Consider the following 19,471-nt stretch of genomic DNA (forward strand, 5'->3'; position numbering starts at 1 on the left):
AGAGACAAGAGTCTATCTATTCGGCGAAATAGGGTGCAGCACTCTTTCCACCCCAGAGGTTTCAGAGTCTGCACACGTGCCAACTATAAGACAAATCCTTATATACAGTGATGGTCACGTAGCCGTTGTCGTCAGCACGAATAAACAGGTTAAATTCCACACTCTTTCCTCGAATCTGCACAAATGTACTGCCGGTTCAGACCAGCATTTATTTGTTATAATCAGTACATACTGTTCATTCAAACAATCCTAAGTTCAGAGAACATAGCATCCATTTACATTACAAGAACATAGTTCAACAGGTTTAATCAGTGATAAGTAGCAATGAATTAGAAAAGAAATAAAACATTTCCCATTACAGTTTTATGTACTTATAAGTAGGTATAAGGTTATTTCAAGTGTTTGTTAATGTATTTGTCAATAATTATAAGTAACTGAAATAGTAACAATGAGGAACTGTCATTCTTACACTTTTGTTGGATTTTGTACAGATTAATCAAATGAGCTATAATGTGTTTTTTAATCAGATTTAGAGGTGCTGGTAGATGGATTTTATTATTACATTTGGACAGAGCCAGGCTAGCTGTTTCCACCTGTTTCCAGTCTTTACGCTAAACTAACCATATCCTGCCTGTGGCTTACAGGCATTAGAGTGGTATCGATTTTCTCACCTTATCCTCAGCAGGAACACAAGTAGGTTTATTTCCCAAACTGTCTACACAAGAGCATAATTCATTCAAAGGCCACTTTAAAACTGTTAATATGGGTAACGAAGTAAAAACTCATGAAGACATGTTGAGTTTGAAAGTTCATTTTGACCTCAGAAATGGTAGTTTGACCCAAAAAAAAAAAAATTAACTAAAAGTCTATTTATGAGTTTTTTCCTAGGGCTTTCAGCTGCACCTCATGGCCTTCATCAGCATCTGGAATATGCTCTTTTTACATGAAGAGTGATGGAAAGGAAATAAATATAAGACTTTATTAATAGATATGATACACAGTTATAGTTATATAAGTTAGTTAGTTATATACAGTAAGTTATAGTTATTTCCAATGAACGCTTTAAAATATCCTTATTTTGACATTATTTTGTGTTATAGGGTGTTAAAAACCATTTATAAACTGTCCATGTACTGTTTATAAATACTAAATAGGGTGGGTTAAAATAGAGCTATCTATTTTTCATTATGCACTCCAAGTTTTTTTTACCAGACATTTTTCTCCATCCTTGTGGTTAATTATCAGTGGTGAAAAGTAAATTTACTCAAGTACTGTACTTAAGTACAGTTTTGAGGTACTTTACTTGAGTATTTCCATGTCTGTGTCACTTTATACATCTACTCCACTTGAACTTAGAGGCAAATTTTGTACTTTTTACACTTCAGGCCGTTTCTGCCACCCTCTCGCTCTGATATGCAACAGTCCAGCGTTGCCAACCAGGCTGTGGAGCTTTGTATGAAAGGCATTTAATCAAACCTGGGAAACCTCTGTGGCTCTGAGATAAACTCAAGAGAAAGCCTCGCAGTGTGCGGCTCTACTTTAAATTAGGGAACAAAAATGAGTGAAAAACAATTACTTTTGAGCCTCCACCCATTAAAAGATTTTTACACACTGCCATAGTGGGAATTATGACTGGTAAAGAATCAAGGCCCAGACTGGGAAAGTGGGAACTATAATAACCAGAGTGAATGAAACTGTACATTTTGTGCGTTCCACTCTGCTGGGAATTGCCTCAGGAGACAACTGGCTGGGTGATTTACTGAATGGGCTTTGGAAGGCCGGAACGTTTTTTTTTTTTTTTGTACAAGGCTGCAAGCTCTGAACCTGATACTGTATTGAATTTAGTAACTATAGACCTATAGCAGAGGTAGATTTGCTGACAGTTTATAATTGCTTACACCCATGTGAAAAGACTGAAAGATTCACAAATGTGCTTATATGTTTCAGCTATCGATCACAGTATCACCGGAGAGCAGGGTCCATTATAAAGGCAGTTCCTCTCAAAGATTACTACAGCTACAAGATGTATGATTTATTAGGAGGCTTGGGCAGAGACACTTCTGTATATCGAATTAGTTTTATAGCCATTTCACACATGCCTAGTGGAAGGGGATGGATATTCCTCCTCTGCTGCAATCACCACTTAGCATATCTCCAAAGTCAAATTTGCAGCTTCAGCTGAAGTGGATAATTTCATGCCACAATTTGTGCTGTGCACTGACATTGGAGATCAGCAATAGGAAAATGTATTCAGTTTGATTAGTTTTTCACCACTGTGTGTGTTTGGGAGATAGCACAATGTATATGTGACTGTGCTGCAGTGAGATATAAAAGTTCTGTTTTGGTCAGAATTTCCAGCAGTAGAATATGTAAGGGCGCATTCATGAAAGGCCAGCTGCCTACTGCATACGAAAAAAACAGCATCTAAAATACTTTTGACCCATTTAATTGGTGTCCAGATTTACAGTAGTTTGCTCTGCATGTAGAGGGGCCCAAGCAGAACGGCACTGTTACCACTGAAAACACTGAGATCATGTCCCCTGGTATTCTTTAGGGGAATTTCGGGGTTATATGACCTGAGGAAGAGTTTTATATGTTACAAATACACACAAATTACGTTTGACGAGTTATTTATGGCTGATCCTGATAGTTGAAGTCAAAAATAAAAGTACCAGTTCTGCAGAAAAAGGGTTTGTTACTGATATACAGTATATTCTCATATATGACATGATTAGATTTTAGCAGTAGTATTTTTCTATTGTAGTTTTGACTACTATATATACAGCTTTGGGGGGGGGTAGAAAAAGCAAAGTTCTGCTTCACAAGTTTAGATTTATATTTTGGATTTTTCTCATCTCCAGCTCTTATTTAAAGTGAACCATCTGAACAGTTTAGAGGGGAAATGGCTCCAGCTCTGCATGGGAGCAGGTTCTACCACACTGGCTCAGCTCTACGCACAGAGTCCTCAGGGCCAAACAGAAGAACTCGGTCTGAACAAAATTTGTCTTTGTTAGCACACACTTAATCAAGCTTCTGCTCTTTTGATTCGCTCCCCACTGGTTTCCACGTCCTTTTGGGGTGGGGGTGTGTGTGTGTGTGGGGGGTGTTTAAACAGATCACCACTGCCCTCTGGTGGACTCAGATAGTACTGGGCCTCCTGGGCGTATCAGGAAAGTTGAAGCTGCAGGTCTGGCAATTGGCGTTTCCAGATGTTTGATTGAATTATTCAGAGGTTCGGCATCCAGAACTTCTGCGCATCTACCCATGTTTAGAGGGAATGCATCATTTCCAAACACCGACACCTTGACAGTCACAGAGATGAAGAATTTAACGTGTAATATTGAAAATGAATTCCTCTATTCCCAGGCAGTTTTATGAATGACTCCTCACGGGGTTTGAGAGGAACAAAAACGAAGACGAATATCCTAAATTTATATATAATGTGCTTCAGCAGGAATGAGGCAAATACCAGAAAGTCCATTCATCATACAACAGCGGCGACTTATGCCGGAACAGATCGATAATCAGTTGCAAAAATATGGGTGTCATCTGTGCCATGCAGTCGGCTGCCAGCCCGTCCGTACTGGGGGAGCTGCCTGTGACCGCGCAGCGCACATTGTGTTCTGGCTGCGGTTGCACGGGCGCAGAAAAATCTTTTCACGCTCGCCGGAAACGCATGCGCGTAGAGGAAAACCAACTGGTTTGTGTCAAGTCGAGGCAGACGGATGTGATCGAGCTGAAAAATCACCTGTATTCTGGCATTCATGGTGACACAGTGAGTACACGTTTATATCTGATTTATTATTTATTTTATTTTTTTTTATTATTTTATTTTTTTACTAACAGTGTAGGCCTCTTGAAATCGTTATTAAACTTCGCGTTTTTGCATGCGTTTGGAGAATAAGGCGGATAATTTGAGGATCCAGTGAGGCTGGAGCATCTTTATCTGTATATTCCAGCAACCAGCAATACTAGGATTCATAGTGGACATTTCCTACATATTGTAGAACCGCATTACAATGATAAAATCGGTAATCACACCAGTGTAAAGACTTGCAGATCTGCTGCTTTTATGCCTTGAAATAATACAAATCATCTGACTGCCCTGTAAATTTTCAGCTTGATGATCAAATAATTCCATTATGTTTCTATAAATGGCTGCATTCTGCTCGCATTAGGGTAATTGCATTTCTTGAACCGACAATCGGCGTGTGTATCCTCCGGAGGATGCGACTGATGGATGCGACTGCTGCGGTCCAAGAGTAACGCCTTGTCGCTACCATCGCTGCTCATCCCATCGCAGAGAGAGAAAGGAGGAGAGAGGAGGAGGAGGGATGTTGCTCATCACAGTTCGGTTTTGTTACATTCAGCATGGTCCAACAAGCCGGCAGGACGCTTGCCGTTGGTTCCTCCGAGCTGTTTGCATAGAGATATCTGAACCTAAACGCACGACACTTTTTGTCTCCTTGGGTCAACAAATGCCGATTCTTGAGGTTGCGTTGCACAGAAGTTGGCCCCACGCATCATGATCGTGAAGTGGTCGTGCATTCTGCAAGGCACGGCTCCCTAATTCACAGGATTTCGGGAAAAGATTGGCCAAGGTTTTTTTTTTTATCGCTTTATCAACCAAGTTGAACTCTTTTTTTTTTTCTCCAGAAAGATTCAGGCCTCCTCGGATCTGCACTTCTCCTGCCAGATTTTTAATCTCGTGTGATTTCTTGGACTGTGATGTTTGCCTGTGTGTGAGTCTGTGTGCGTGCGTGCGCGCGTGTGCGCGCGATGCTCCAGTTTAATGCGGTAATAATCTTCCAGTAAAGCCTTCCCCTCCCCGGCGCGGCTCCCTCACTGTGGTCTCCCGTCTTCTCCTTGCAGTCCATGTGCTCAGAGCGGGTGGAGATGCGTAAGAGACAGATGCAGGTTCACCAGGAAGCAGCTGCCAGTGTCCTCCAAGTTCGCCACAGAATGGGAAACACCCCCACCAACGCCTCAAACGCCTGCTGCTTCTGCTGGTGCTGCTGCTGTAGCTGCTCCTGGTAATAACACTCCACTGCTTCCCACACATGCAGGGCTGGAGATGGGAGAGATATGGTCCAAGGCGGAGGGGGGGGATAAGGGCCCACCAACCGTATTCCGCGTATGCGAGTAAATATCTGTCTTCCTCCACACGGTGATTTGCTGAGTGATTACTGGACACATTCGAGGATGAAACGATGATTTCGGGATGCAGATTTGCAGTCATCCATCCATTACCTATACCCAGTTATCCTTCCTTTGTCGCCATCATCACTAAACTTCAAGTATTATTACCCCGTTCAGAGCATCACCAGGAAGTACGAATGCCGCAGTTGCTGTATCATGTTTCTGACAAAGTGTAAGCCCCGTTTCCAAACCACGGCAGTGTAAAATAAAGCACAAAAGGCATGAAGGTCCAGGGTGGAACTGAAACAATTCCTTGATTAATCAATTAGTCAAAAAAAAACAAAAAAACAACAGGACAATATTCTGCAAGAAGTTGATTTCAAATCAGCTGGGAAGACTGGGATCGTCCACCTTCTCAAATGTGGATATTTTCTTCTCTTCTCTGTTTTATGTCACTTTAAATTAAATATCTTTGGGTTTTGGACTGTTGGTCTGACGAAACAAGACGTTTGAGGATGTAAACTTGGGAACTTGTAATGGGAAGTTTTTTTTGGGGGGGGGGGGGGTTTGCTGACATTTTATAGACAAACTAGGAATCGAAAAAAAACATCTTGATTAATCTCAGTTGCAGTCCTTAGGCCACATACTCTGGGCAATCGGTAGTAACAGCAAAGTCGGTGTTACTTGCGTAGAGACTTTTCTTTTTAATGTAGCATGAGTTATAAAATACAATATAAACGATAACAGCCGTATGCAATGCACCATTCTGCCTACCTAGAAGATGACTGGCTTGGAAATGTAACCACAAACGCGCAGGTTGTGACATCTTTAACGTGACGGATATCTGGGAATTTCTCATCACACACTTAGCAAATCTCTCCCTAAATCTCTTCCTGTCCTTGGTGATTGATGGGAGTCTATAAAACGCATTGTGCTCAATAATGTCAGCTGTGCTGGGGTGAAATCTATCTTGTCGCGTTCCTTCCACCGTGATATAATATAAAAATGCATTCACCTTTTTTTTCTTTTTATGCACCCATTTCCTGTCATTCCGGCCATACTACTTTGCTTGTACAGCTCAATGTGTTTTTTTTTTTGTTTTTTTTTAAAGGAGCATGCTGTTGTTTTTACTTAATCGATTTACGACGCATGTATACCAGGTTTGATTTTCTGCAAGCGTATTGCAGCTCGTCAGTGCAACCAGTTTGTGAATGCAGCGAGGCAGACCTCTGAATCTACTTCTGGATTTACGAGAGGAGACTATGCTGGTAGATGGAACATTTTGATCATGTTCGAAGAATTCCGCTGGAGTTAAAGCGCGCAGAACAGCACGCCAGGTATTTGAGAATGAGAGGAGCGGATGTGTAAGCCCCGAATAGCATTTTTCAAAGGCCGGTGGGAAAATCACGCATTACTTACGTGTGACTTACTAAATGTTATGTGAGACAGCAGCTTGCTGCGTCGTTTTATAATATGAAGATGTCCCTCCTGGTGTCATTTGGTAATTCTATATAGGATGCAGCTTCCCTTTTTGCCTCCATCCTCGCACCCATTCAACAACACTGCAGCCCACGCCATGATCCCAGACAAACAGATTCAGAGTGGTCCTGTGACCCACGTTGGATCTCACGGGATGGAGGCCTCGGGGGTTTTCATCTGTTTTGGAGTCGTCCGCCATTTACTTGAGCTTCCTCTGAGCAGAGCCAACCTGTTGTGCGCAGAACGTGGCCATGTTAATAGGTCGCGTCTCTACATCTACATCAGCTCCATCTGATTGTCGCACAGCTACGACAGCCACATCCCCAGACGGGACGGCTCACGGTGGACTCTCACCTGAACCAATTAGTCTACAGCCAGCGGCTACATCAGGTGTTGGGAACATTTTAATTATGCACTGTGATCCCCACAGGACGAGGTGGACCGTTGACACACTTTACTAAGTATGCGGGCATTCCCAGTGGATCATCCTGAATCTACTGTAGGTGCTCTGTTAGTTTGAATGTGGAACAAACAACATGCAAACTGCTAAACTGTAAACTGTTTTACTATGATCGGATTTAGGACTGTAATTGATGCTATGTAACAAAAGAAACACACTTTTTGGATGTCTTGAATTTAATTTTGTAATAATCTCAACATATGGTACCTGGCTAAAAGTATGTTGGACAACCCTGTCCACATGCTGCTTTTATGATTCGAGCTAAGCTCTTTAGTCCCAATTAAGGGAACTCTTAATGCTACAGCATGCGATGACACCTTAAATCTACTTGTGACTACAACATAACAGATTATGGTGTTAATGTGGACATGTCATGAGCAGTTCAACAAAGTACGGCGATTATCCCTTCTGAGATTATTTCATCTGGATGATTTTTAGAGGCCTGAAGAGGCAGAAATTAGAGAAGGAACATCGTTTTGTGTAACAAAAATATTACAATTTTTTTTTTCAATTACCATCCCTTTAATGATCTCAAGACCCCATTGGGCCCAGCAACAACATGAGGGTGTAATGATCATGTGTCGACATACAAACGGCCTAGCAGTGTAATATAGACACTGCAGTTTTTCAGGTGTGATTTCACTTTCTAATCAACTTAATGCATTATTTTTAGTAAGAAAAGTGCTCTAGAGGTAATTTAAAATGCTCCGCTATAGTATGCTGGTTGGAAAACCAAACTTGGTTGACAAGTTACTTTAAATAGACACATGATCAAAGCAAAACAGCTCTCATTGTGTTTTTGTCTCCCAGTTTGACTGTTAGGAGTGAGGATGAGACAATTCAGAGATCCACTTTTGAACGCAGGACAGAGGGAACAACTAACTGTGAAGAAGGGTAATGGATAAACACTGTACATTTTCCAAGGAGCATTTCAACAGAGCTCCATGTTTCATTATGTACGGTGCAGCATTATTAGGAGAATTAAATAACAATAAATGTTTGTTTTTTAAGCCCGAAGCCTACTCTGGAAGAAGCCCGCTCCTGGTCGGTGTCATTCGAAAAGGTGATGAAGAGTGCGGCAGGTCGCAGCTGCTTCAGGCAGTTCCTGCGGACGGAGTTCAGTGAGGAAAACATGATGTTCTGGCTCGCCTGTGAGGAACTCAAAAAGGAGACCAACAAGACTGTGGTGGAGGAGAAAGTCCGTCAAATATACGAGGACTTCATCTCAATCCTTTCCCCTAAAGAGGTGAGCCACTAAGGCAGAACATTTGCTCAAGAAGACTATGTTGGTAGGGTTACAATGATTATAGTGCTGATTTGAAGAGTTAGTCAATTGACAGAAAATTCATCAAGCAACTGAATAATCTAATTATAATCGTTTAATCGTTAGGATCATTTATTAAGTAAAAATGCCAAACCGACTATAGTTTCAGGTTCTTAAATGTGAGGATTTTCTACTTTTCTTCTACACTTTTCTGAGCTATATTATTGTACACTGAATATGAATATTAAATATTTGGACTATTGGTCAGACAGACTAAGCAATTTTCAAGACTTATCTCGGGCTTTGGGAAATTGCGATGGCCATTTTCCTGTATTGTCTGACAACAGCCTCAACAATTAATAATTTTTATAATCAGCAGATGAATTTAACATGAAAATAGTCATTTATGGCTGCAAATAACGATTATTTTAATGGTCAAATAATCTGAAGGTTATTTGCTTCATTAATCACATTCTTTTTTGTCTATATAATGTCAAAAAGTAAAAAACTCCCATCAGCCAGAACACAAAGAGACGTCTACAAAATACCTGTAAATTGTCGAAATCGTCTTGCTGAAAATGAGATGAGAAGATTGATAACACTATCATGTTACTGCGCAATGTAGCTAGAGACAGGACGTGATTAGCTTAGCCTAGCGTAAAGACTGGCAGCAGGGTAAACCGCTAACTAGCACCTCTAAAGCCAGACAGTTATTGTAGCTAACTCTCCAGAAAACCACAACTTGACATTTTCACATTTTTTGTTTGTGTTTGGATTAAACACACAAGATATAAGATGTTGATTAGTGAGCTTTTGAGGTGCTGGTAGGTATATTTTTACATTTTGGAAAGAGCCAAGATAGCTGTTTCCTGTCTTTATGCTAATCTAAGATAACATTGGCTCCAGCCTCATACTTAACAGACATGAGAGTGGTATCAATCTTTTCATCAAATTCTGGGCAAGAAAGTGAGTAAGCACATTTCCAAAAACATGTCAAACTATTTCTTTAACTATCATACAATACGACAACAGGAACAAATCCAAGCTTTTATGCATCTTTTCAGAGTTAAAGGGTCAGTTAAACCACAGTGCGTGGCCACTTAACCACAACGAAAGAGCCAAGACTCCTAGGTATACGGTATCTTGCTTGGGCCCCCGTTGGATATACGTCCTTCTGCCTCATATGCTGCTTACAGTTGTTGAAATTACACATTTACCCTTTAATTTTCTTTCGATCAACTATTTGATTAATTAACTCAGCACTTTAGCTTTATATGACGTGTTTATGTTTAGCTGATCACCACTCTTTTGTCTCCTCATCTCCAGGTTAGTTTGGATTCTCGCGTTCGAGATGTGATAAACCGCAACATGTTGGAGCCCACCTCGCACACATTTGACGACGCTCAGCAGCAGATCTACACTCTGATGCAGAGAGATTCGTACCCCCGCTTCATAAACTCAGCAGCATACACAGATCTGCTGAAGAGCCTGGAGGAGCCTCCCCCTGAGCCATAGACTCTCCACTGCAACACACACTTAGCTTTTCAAAATGGCGCATGCGTCCCACCCGAAGAAGTTTTGTGATCCAGTTAAGAGTCCTGCTATTTAGAGAAAAACAGACAGGAGAAATGAACACTACCCAAAACCGGTCTTTATCCAGCTGTAACTGCTGTTTATTTACCCATGATTAGCTTACCAAAATCCTTGGAGCAAACAAGAACAAATGCTAGGTCCAGCATCAGTTACTTGTTCGAAAACATTTCTATATTTTTATAAATTCCCTAGCGCTTGACATTGCACTTTTCTACCTTGTTTAATGAAGGAAAGCATGTATCTGTGAGCACTGCATCTGTATTTAGGTATATTGTGAGCCTTAATACATATCCAGTTCTTGTAGAAAGTAGTAGTTATTTAACGGTAACTTAAGAAGAAGAAAAGTGCCTTGGAATAAAATCTTATACACTAGCACCTTTGGTCTAACATGAATGGTGCAACAATGACTTCATATGTTGGTGCTTTCAGCTCTTCTCAACGAAACGTTTATACATCTCAGTGAGCTGATACCCAGAAATAGATCTTGTCTGTGTGTTTCAATACTGTGATATTACTCATGTATAATTTACACAAAACAGGGAAAAATAAACTGAATACATGACCATGACCACTGATATATTTGTGTATTTAAAAAGGAAATTTGTGTGAAACAGCTATTTGAATTCTCACAAATTAAATAAAGCACAATCGTATATTGTTTTGCTGTCGTCTGTCGTGAACGTACACAAAATATTATGTTCTTTCTTATGGTAAAATGTATGTATTTATTTGCCATGTTTCCTAAGTGGATTAGACTGCATATTAAGTGGCTTTAATATTATACTTTTAATGTGATCTCTGTATATGTGCTTTGTTTGCAAGTCCTTTATGTTGAGATTTGTTTAACTAATGTAAGGTTCTACAAAATGGTCAGCAAAAAACTATTATTTCCTTTGAATTATGTTAATGTTGTTTTGAGTCATTATTTTGCGATGTCAAAAATACTGAAAAATACCCATCACATGTTACTAAAAGCCACAGTTGATGTTTTTAAGTTGGTTGGTTGGTTCGATGACAAATCCAAAACCCAAAAAATATTCAATTTACAATCATTTAAAACACAGAAAATCAGGAAATCCTCAAATCTGAGAAGCTAGAAACTACAAATGAAACTACAAAATGCTTTCTCTCCATAAATGCGTTAAATCGTGTTGATTAACCAACTAGTAAACTCATTTCCATACTACTAAAAATAGACGTTAATTAAAAACATCTAACAACAGGCCAATTATTGTAAGATAATAAGTATTAAACCATAAAGTATAGCCCTAGTTATTCCAATACATACGTTTCCTGCAGGTAATGGCTTGTCTCAATGGCAAATAGCTTTACAATCAAGCAACTAATGTTACTCTACTGTAACACTGAGGATCATTTGTGGCTCCAGGTCAGGATATAGCATCGTTTCAGTCATGCCTCTCCCGGGCTAACGTGTAGCAGCCCCTGTCCTGTGGGGCTCTATGAGTAGCAGCGAGATTTTATTGTCAAGTAAGTCAGCGGTTCCTCAAATCCACGGAGTCACAACAGAGTCAGTCTCAGAGGACTCCGATGGTGCTGTGTGGTTGTAAAGATACCCCCTTCATTCAGCACTGATGGGAGGAAGGTGCTTCTCTATGAACCGTTTGATATCCACCATTTCCTGCAGAGACACAAAAGAAAACAAAAATATGTATAATTGAGAATGCAGCTAGAAATCAGGTGTCAAAATGTGACTTTAACCTCACCGACCTCTGGACATGCGCTATGAGGTAGACCCCGATACGATTTGAAGGTGATGTTGGCAGGATTGATGAGATTTTTCATCTTCTCTGCTGTCTGGCTGCCAAAAATAAAGGGGACCAGGGGGTCAGCTTCCCCGTGGCATTGCAAGACATACATGTCCTTGTTAGCACAGTTGGCAGATGCCTGAGAATAGAAGAGATTAGGATTATTCATATAATCTGATTATGACCGATTATAATTTGGCTATTGGATATCCCTAAACCTTAATTCAAAAAAAGGAATACTTTACTATAAACTGAACATTGGAGGCATTTTATGTGTATTTTTGAGCAATTAAAAGATGATAAAAGATTTATTCCTTTAAGCTTCTGGTATTAATATTTACTCAAATCCTCAAGAATTTGCATTTAAGAGAGTGATCATTTAAAAAGCACAGGAGCAGATTAGTATACATTCTGTTTGTTTCCTACCAGAGGGAAGGAGTTGCGGAGAGGAAGCCAGCAGCTCAGAGCAACCACTCCAGCAAGTTTCTGCTGAGTTGTCAGAGCTGTGTAGAGAGACAATGCTCCACCCTGGAAAAAAAAACCAACACAACACAACACAACACAACACAACAACTTTCTTAAGCCTATTGTTAACAGAGGTTGCATAAGCATAAAAGATCATAACAGCAAATAATGGAGATAATGTCAGGTGCCTATTGCATGAAAAAAGCAAGCCTGACTACTAATTTTAAATATCTGAAACTAATTTGAGATTTCTCCACTTGCATATGCAATTAAATGCTCAAGTGTAGGTCCCTTTAGTGCAGTGTTGTAGACCCCTTTGTGTGTTGCTGCAAAGCTGGATCTGCACAAAGCGATACTGACAACAGATTCGCGACCTTGTGGTCAGTACTGAAAGGAATAGCTCAGGGGTTATGTGCTTAACTGTTTCTTGGCCAGGCACAGCAACCTCATGGAGTCTCTGCTGTTTTTTCTATTAACAGTTAAGAAGCAAGACACAGTCCTGCATATAACCCACCGTAAAAAATGTTGAACTTTCGTTTACATGCTATCTCTGCCAACATTTGTAATTCCAATCATTAAATTGTGTTTGATTCATGTGCTCTACTATAAATATCTTAAAAGAGGTGCGGATTTAGGAGCCAAAAACGTGAGCGGTATCCTGCCTACGACACAAATCCTACGGTGCTTACTAGTAGATTTTTTTGCTTACTAGTAGTTGAAGTTATGGCCTACACAGTTTTTTTTAATACAAGTTATTGTAATATTAAGCTTATAAATCATCGCACTCATAATTATTTATCAGTAAAACGCACTGAAATCCATTCAAAATTTGAGTTTCTTCACTCCAAAGTAGAAGTGCAACAGTAAATCTGTGCTTCATAGCATTTACTTAACTATGCAAGTTCTGTTTCTCAAATGTATGTATTCACATTTCAAGATTCTGCCCCTTAAAAAGTGCACTTGTGTGTGTGTAATTTGGATTTGGTTATTTAAAACATTATGTACATAAGCAGAGAATCACAGTAAAAACAGTGTTATGTAATGCATCATCTGCGTGCATGTCACACTTACTTGTGAAAATCCACCCAGGATAATTCTGTGTGAAGGTATTCCATTCCTCACTTCTTGGTCTATCAAAGCTTTAACTGTGGAGAAATCAAAGACCCCCCAGACACACATTTTATGCAAGTGAATCAAACTAGAATTACCAGCTCAAGGTTGAATGCCTTCACCAACCAGTCTAGTAGCAGTTTACATCCATGTCTGTCCAGACATAATATATTTAGTGAAGACTTTGAAGGAATTTAATAAAAGGGATTACATGTATTTTATCATAATTAGTGTATGAATTCTTGAGTTATGGCCAAAAACATGTTTTGTGAGGTCACAGTGACCTTGAACTGTAGCCTTTGAATTCTAATCAGTTCATCCTTGAGTCCAAGTGGATGTTTGTGCCAGATGTAATGAAATTCCCTCTAGTCGTTCTCAAAGTATCATGTTCACAAGAAAGAGATGGATGTAAGGTCACAATGACCTTGACCTCTGGCCTTTAACCACCAAAAACGAATCAGTTCTTCTTTGAGTCCAAGTGCACGTTTGTGCCAAATCTGAAGAATTTCCCTCAAGGCGTTGCTGCGATATTACGTTCACGGGAATGGGACGGACACACGGACAGGCAAACAACCCGAAAAAAATGACGCCTCTGGCCACGTTCCTAACATGAGTACAAAGTTTCAATGAATTGTATAGACGTACTGTTCTCTGATGCTCTTTTAATACCACTCTCATCTTCATCTGCGTCTGGGCTCAACGCATAGATATCAAACCTATAAATGAGAAAACAAATGTGAGGGTCAATGTGTATGTGACAACCACACAGTCTATAAAAATACATTCATATACTGTGATACTTACCAAGAAGGCATGGACATTCTCATGTTCAAAGAAACAGGCATGGTTGGACTGTTAAAAAAATAAAAAAAAAGTAACATCACAATTTATCTTAACTGCACAAAACATATGAATGTTGCTGGGACTGTAAACAGAGTGTCAACAAGTTTTTCAAAGCAAATTAAATTGGAAAAATAAGATATTCAAGAATACATAAGGCATTGAAATCAGGTGCTTATAGAATTTTTAAAACTTTTCCAAGACTTGCAGACACCCTGTGTAATGTTACGGCTAGTGTGAATACTTACGCATGTGGACAGATGTATTTCACATGCGGTATCCTGATGCCTGCGAAAGCTTCTGCCCAGCCATGCCTGTCAAAGTGGACAACATTAAGCCACTTAATCTGCAGTCAGTGGTGGGAGAAGTACTCTGATTTTCTACTTAAGTAAAAGTAGCAGTACCGCAGTTTAGAAATACTTTGTTGCAAGTAAAAGTCATGCATCAAAATGTACTTAATCTAACAAAAGTAAAAGTACTCTATTGTATGCTGCTGTGTAACTTGTGGATTTTCCCCCTGGAATCAAGTCTTAACTATCTATCTTAGACTATAATAATAAGTCATAATTTATTTCTTGATTATATTTTGTTATTAATCTGAATCTGCAAAGTGACTAGAAAATAAAGTTAACAAATAAATGTAATACCTAAGTACACTATCAAATACAATATGTTTGCCTCTATGAGTGATTAAAAAACTACTAATTTTTTCAACAATGGTGAAAAAAAAGCTGTTTTCACAGACCCAGTATCACCGAGGCCATGCAGAAATATCACCTGTAGGAAAAAAACAAAACAAAAACAAAATCACCGATTTACACAGGCAAGAACGGGCGAATACATGTCAGAATCTGGCTGCTGTTTTGTATGTTGCTAAGTAGTTAGCACTGGAGGTAACAGCTGCTTTTGATCTAAGAGCAAACTGGATGTAAATTCAGAGTTCGACAATGTGAACCCACCGCTGCAGTGGCTTTCCGGGCAGCAGGCACAATGGCAGGTAGAGGCGCTGACATGTTATTGCCGCACATACAGCGCTGAGGCAGCTGGTATGCTGGGAGAAGTAAGCTACTGCTAGCTAATAACGATATCCCCACCAACTGTCAATCTGTGCCGATCTCAGTCCAACTCCGGCTGTCAAAAACGATACAGCCGAAGGACAGATGTCCACCGAAGATTGAGGTCGACGTCCACCAGCTTCCTATTGCCGCTGGCAGTCGTTAATTTGTTTTTGGGAGTTGAATTTTGCGGAAAACAATACGCCGCTGGATCACACTAACCGCTACCACTCTAGTCGTCAATGGCATCAATACGCCTCGTAGTCCCGCCTCCTCCGCTTCGTGATAGGCTGTCTTCAGAGGTCATTCACAAATGCATAGCAGAGATTGGTTCCTTGAAATGTCAATGACGCCACTTAAATAACGATTAAATCCTCAACAATGACAGCAAAGCACATTTCGGCACCGCAATGTGATTATATATCAGTACAAGTATCAAATTACAAAATACATATTAAATATATGTTTGAAACATGTGGCATGACCTGACATTTATTTTTTAAATTTAAAATCTCTTCTTATTTTCAACTGTTTACCTATCAAATAAGTAATTAGATTTGCTTTTCTACCTTTATGATACTAATATTTAATGCATTTCACCAAAGATCCATGGAATCCGACCTAAAATACAGTTTCTCTAGTGCATTTTGACTGTAGTGTTTTTATTATGAAACGTCGCCGAGCTGACCAGAAGTACTTCCGCTCGCCCCTGTCACGTGACGTGTATGTCCTTGGTTTGGCTACGTTTGACATGTGAGAAGGAGAAACATGTCTTTCCCTAAAAAACCTGGTGGTAAAGCGTTAGATGTTTTGCAGAACCTACCGCGGATAACTTTAGCGAACTTGCGGCCCGAGCCAGGAGCCAAAAAAACAGTAAGCGTTTATTTTACAGCTCTGTTATTGTTGCCTTTAACAGCAGGCACTTGCTAACATAGCCGGTTAGCCTGTTATCCAGTGTAAGCCAGTGGCCAATAAAAAAAAAAAAACCTTGCTCTGTTTTCTTTAATTATAGGACAAACGGCGGGGCAGAGGACAGCATGGTGGTAATAGAAGCGGCCGAGGACATAAAGGAGAGCGACAGAGAGGCAACCGGCCTCGGCTGGGGTTTGAGGGGGGTCAGACCCCGTTTTATCTGGCTATTCCAAAATACGGCTTCAATGAAGGGCACAGGTAAAAGAAAGTCACACTCTCCACCTTTAAACGAGTGATTGTTTGTTAGAGTAAAATGTAGTCTTTTGTAACAAGTTACGCAGACCACATGCATCACAGATTGCATGTTGTCTTTACAAAGCTAGCAGAAGTGCAAGTGCAACACACATACGCATGCAAAGCGTCGTGGTTTGTAGGATTTTCTCATGTGAACCCTGTCATCGGAAATCAGGGGCATTTCCTCCTGTCTACTGACAGGAATTTCTCACTCTATACAACATTTGTTGTCCTAATTGCAGATTTCATGGTTCTGAAGTGATGAGCGTGGCACTGTAAACATACCACTTCAGTGAGTTTCAGCCTTAACTCTTGGTAACCGTCACGGTGGAATTGGTAGCAACAACAGTCCACCAAATCCTAAATATGTTGATGCACTTGTGTTTGTCAAGCAGTAGCCAAAGAGTTATTTTCACCCTAATCTCCCCTTTTCAAAACAAAACGGGGAGACGGAAGAACTAAAGATAAATTTTGATACCAGGTCAACAGTTCTTTTTTTATGAATTCATATTTTGTTATTTCCATCACTTCGGTTAACTGCCTATAAATAAGCGAGCCGTCATCATGAATCACAGTGTTGCAGTTAAGTAATGCATAATTGCTACAGTTGTGGACAACATTACGATAGTGTTTGCAAACAAGTTTCTACATCAGTCACATTTAAAACTGGACGAGTAAGAAAAAACATGGTGTCATTTGAGTTTCTTTGAGTACTCTCTCAATAGTTAGTGTTTTCAACTAACAAAATGTGCTCTTCTTTAGTCGCCGTCCTCAGTACCAGCCTCTGTCTCTGAAACGACTGCAGTACCTGATCGATCTGGGACGAGTCGACACAACCCAGCCCATAGACCTGACCCAGCTGGTGAACGCCAGAGGAGTGACAATCCAGCCTCTGAAGAGGGACTATGGAGTCCAGCTTGTTGATGAGGTAATCACTGTATACTTAAGACATGTTGTTGATCATGGACTTTTTCACATCTGTCATCTGTCCTTCAAGGTTAATAAAGTGCATTTGCTGTCAATGGGAGAAGCATGATTAGAGCAATTTAGTGTGAAGATTGACATTGGCTAAATTTCTTGTCAGAGGAAATAATTATGTTTTGTAGTAAAATGAGACCGTATTTGTTTTCTGGAGGTTTACTGTTTTACTACAAAAACCAGGCAGACTATTCATTTCTCCAAGCCATGAACAGCAGCTCAGAAAACATCCTGCACTCGGATATCCCAAATACTACAGAGTGCGGTAGATAAGAATATTACAACACAAATTGATTTTCTATAATGACAGCAGGCTAACGTGCATCATTAGCCTCATAATTACTAGAAAGATATAGGTTAAACAATTTTTAAATACCTGCAAGGAAAATATGTAATGCTGACAAAAAAAAACCTCCCGTTATCTAATCTAATTACAATTTGATTAAAGAACTATTTCAGTACAAGATGTAAAAAAGGCTTAAGTGTGTAGTTTAGACGCTGAATAATAAAACCAGGTACTCAGGAGTCAGAGAAACATGTCACTCCGTGGCTCTCTGATCATCTTGTGCCAGTAGGTGGCACCACATGACAGTGTTGTCCCTCTGACAGATACAGATCAAGACATTTTCCCTGGCCCCTGTTTTTTTTGCTCTGCCATAAGTTCACATTACATCTGTTTGTTCTGTTCCAGGGTGCTGATATTTTTGCTGCAAAAATCAACATTGAGGTTCAGAGAGCTTCTGAAGGAGCAATAGCTGCTATTGAGAGGAACGGAGGCGTCATCACGACCAGTTTCTATGATCCTATAAGTCTCGGTAATTAAAGAAAGATCATTCTGGTGCCCTCACCTCATCTTATGGTATTATTATTATAATCTCATGCATTTTAAATAAAACGCCTAAAAATATCATTTCTTTTTTGCAGGGATTCTCATCAAGCCGGTCCCGTTTTTCTTGCGTGGGCAGCCTATTCCAAAGCGAATGTTACCAGGACAGGATATGGTCCCGTACTACACAGATGCTGAGAACCGTGGTTACTTGTCAGATCCGGAGAAAATCCAGCAGGCCCGGCTAGCCCTGGCACAGAAGTATGGATATATTTTGCCAGACATTTCAAAGGATGAACTGTATCACATGCTGTCCATGAGGAAGGATGTTCGACAGATCTTCTTTGGCCTCGCTCCAGGCTGGGTCGTTAACATGCCGGAGAAGAAGATACTGAAACCCACCGATGAGAAACTGCTCAAATATTACAGTTCATAGGTGTGAGGAGTAAAAAATATCTCATGACAAAAGTCAGGAAAATACTGAGTTTTGCATGTTGAAAACGTGTACAAAAGTCTGCAATATGTTTCCATTTTATATTAAAAAATGTGTAAAAACAGCATTCTGTGTTTAAGAATGAACTACTGTCATTAAACTTTATCTTAAACTACATTTCCCAATATCACCAACATATTGAAGGGATTCAAGTTAGGTACTATAAGTTCTATACTTATACTTTTATTTATTTATATATGTATCTATATAGATGTATATAGATATAGATATAGATATTTAATACATATAATAAATATAAATTAATATAAATAAAAGCATATTTACAGTGTGTTTTATGCCACATGAGTAATCCTTTTATTTTGAGTGGCTAACATCTGACAACCTCGTGTCGAAGCGTAAGCGGCCCGTGCTGCATGATGGAAGGAACGTGAACTGTAACAGGTGAGGGGGAAATAAGGAAAATAAGATAACTCAAAGAATGAAAACAGGAAACAGATGCCTGGTGATGTGTGTTACTTGTGAAATGGTTTGCCTAGGCCCTAGAAGGGGAGTTTGAAATTAGTCATAGGCAGCTGTATCCTGGTGTGGACGTTCAAAAGATCCCCCCACCCCTCAGGAATACAATCAGAGGCAAACACATACGTACAACTTTGCTCAGTTATGCTTTGGAGACATAAAAAGATATGAAGAAATGATTATGCTTTGATATCTACTGAAATCACTGTGATTTACCTTTACTCTTAATGTGGTGGTTTTCGCTTAAGGATGCTCCCTAATGCTCACACGAGTTTAAATATTCCCAGTGCAGAGATTCAAAATAAAAGTCAGGTTGTTGT

The 19,471-nt window shown here is 39.8% G+C and overlaps 3 protein-coding genes across 3 annotated transcripts; 2 read left to right on the forward strand and 1 right to left on the reverse strand.

Annotated features, from left to right (window-relative positions):
- Positions 1–3,720: 3,720 nt before the first annotated feature.
- LOC120789925 (regulator of G-protein signaling 20) lies at positions 3,721–9,857 on the forward strand. Its single transcript, XM_040127128.1, has 5 exons — positions 3,721–3,775; positions 4,873–5,033; positions 7,889–7,972; positions 8,090–8,324; positions 9,669–9,857. Exons 2-5 carry the CDS (start codon positions 4,876–4,878, stop codon positions 9,855–9,857), a joined length of 666 nt encoding a protein of 221 aa, XP_039983062.1. The 5' UTR covers positions 3,721–3,775; positions 4,873–4,875.
- Positions 9,858–10,904: 1,047 nt separating this feature from the next.
- On the reverse strand, positions 10,905–15,483 carry lypla1 (lysophospholipase 1). Its single transcript, XM_040127126.1, has 9 exons — positions 15,076–15,483; positions 14,862–14,893; positions 14,365–14,430; positions 14,081–14,128; positions 13,922–13,992; positions 13,238–13,311; positions 12,128–12,229; positions 11,664–11,840; positions 10,905–11,574 (listed from the first exon to the last, which is right to left on the reverse strand). The coding sequence occupies exons 1-9, from the start codon at positions 15,142–15,144 to the stop codon at positions 11,515–11,517; spliced, it is 699 nt and encodes a 232-aa protein (XP_039983060.1). The 5' UTR covers positions 15,145–15,483; the 3' UTR covers positions 10,905–11,514.
- Positions 15,484–15,858: 375 nt separating this feature from the next.
- mrpl15 (mitochondrial ribosomal protein L15) lies at positions 15,859–18,783 on the forward strand. Its single transcript, XM_040127125.1, has 5 exons — positions 15,859–16,044; positions 16,184–16,341; positions 17,140–17,305; positions 18,047–18,170; positions 18,280–18,783. Exons 1-5 carry the CDS (start codon positions 15,940–15,942, stop codon positions 18,615–18,617), a joined length of 891 nt encoding a protein of 296 aa, XP_039983059.1. The 5' UTR covers positions 15,859–15,939; the 3' UTR covers positions 18,618–18,783.
- The last annotated feature ends 688 nt before the right edge of the window (positions 18,784–19,471 follow it).

Source organism: Xiphias gladius, chromosome 5 (genome assembly GCF_016859285.1).
Source record: "Xiphias gladius isolate SHS-SW01 ecotype Sanya breed wild chromosome 5, ASM1685928v1, whole genome shotgun sequence".
Taxonomy (NCBI): domain Eukaryota; kingdom Metazoa; phylum Chordata; class Actinopteri; order Istiophoriformes; family Xiphiidae; genus Xiphias; species Xiphias gladius.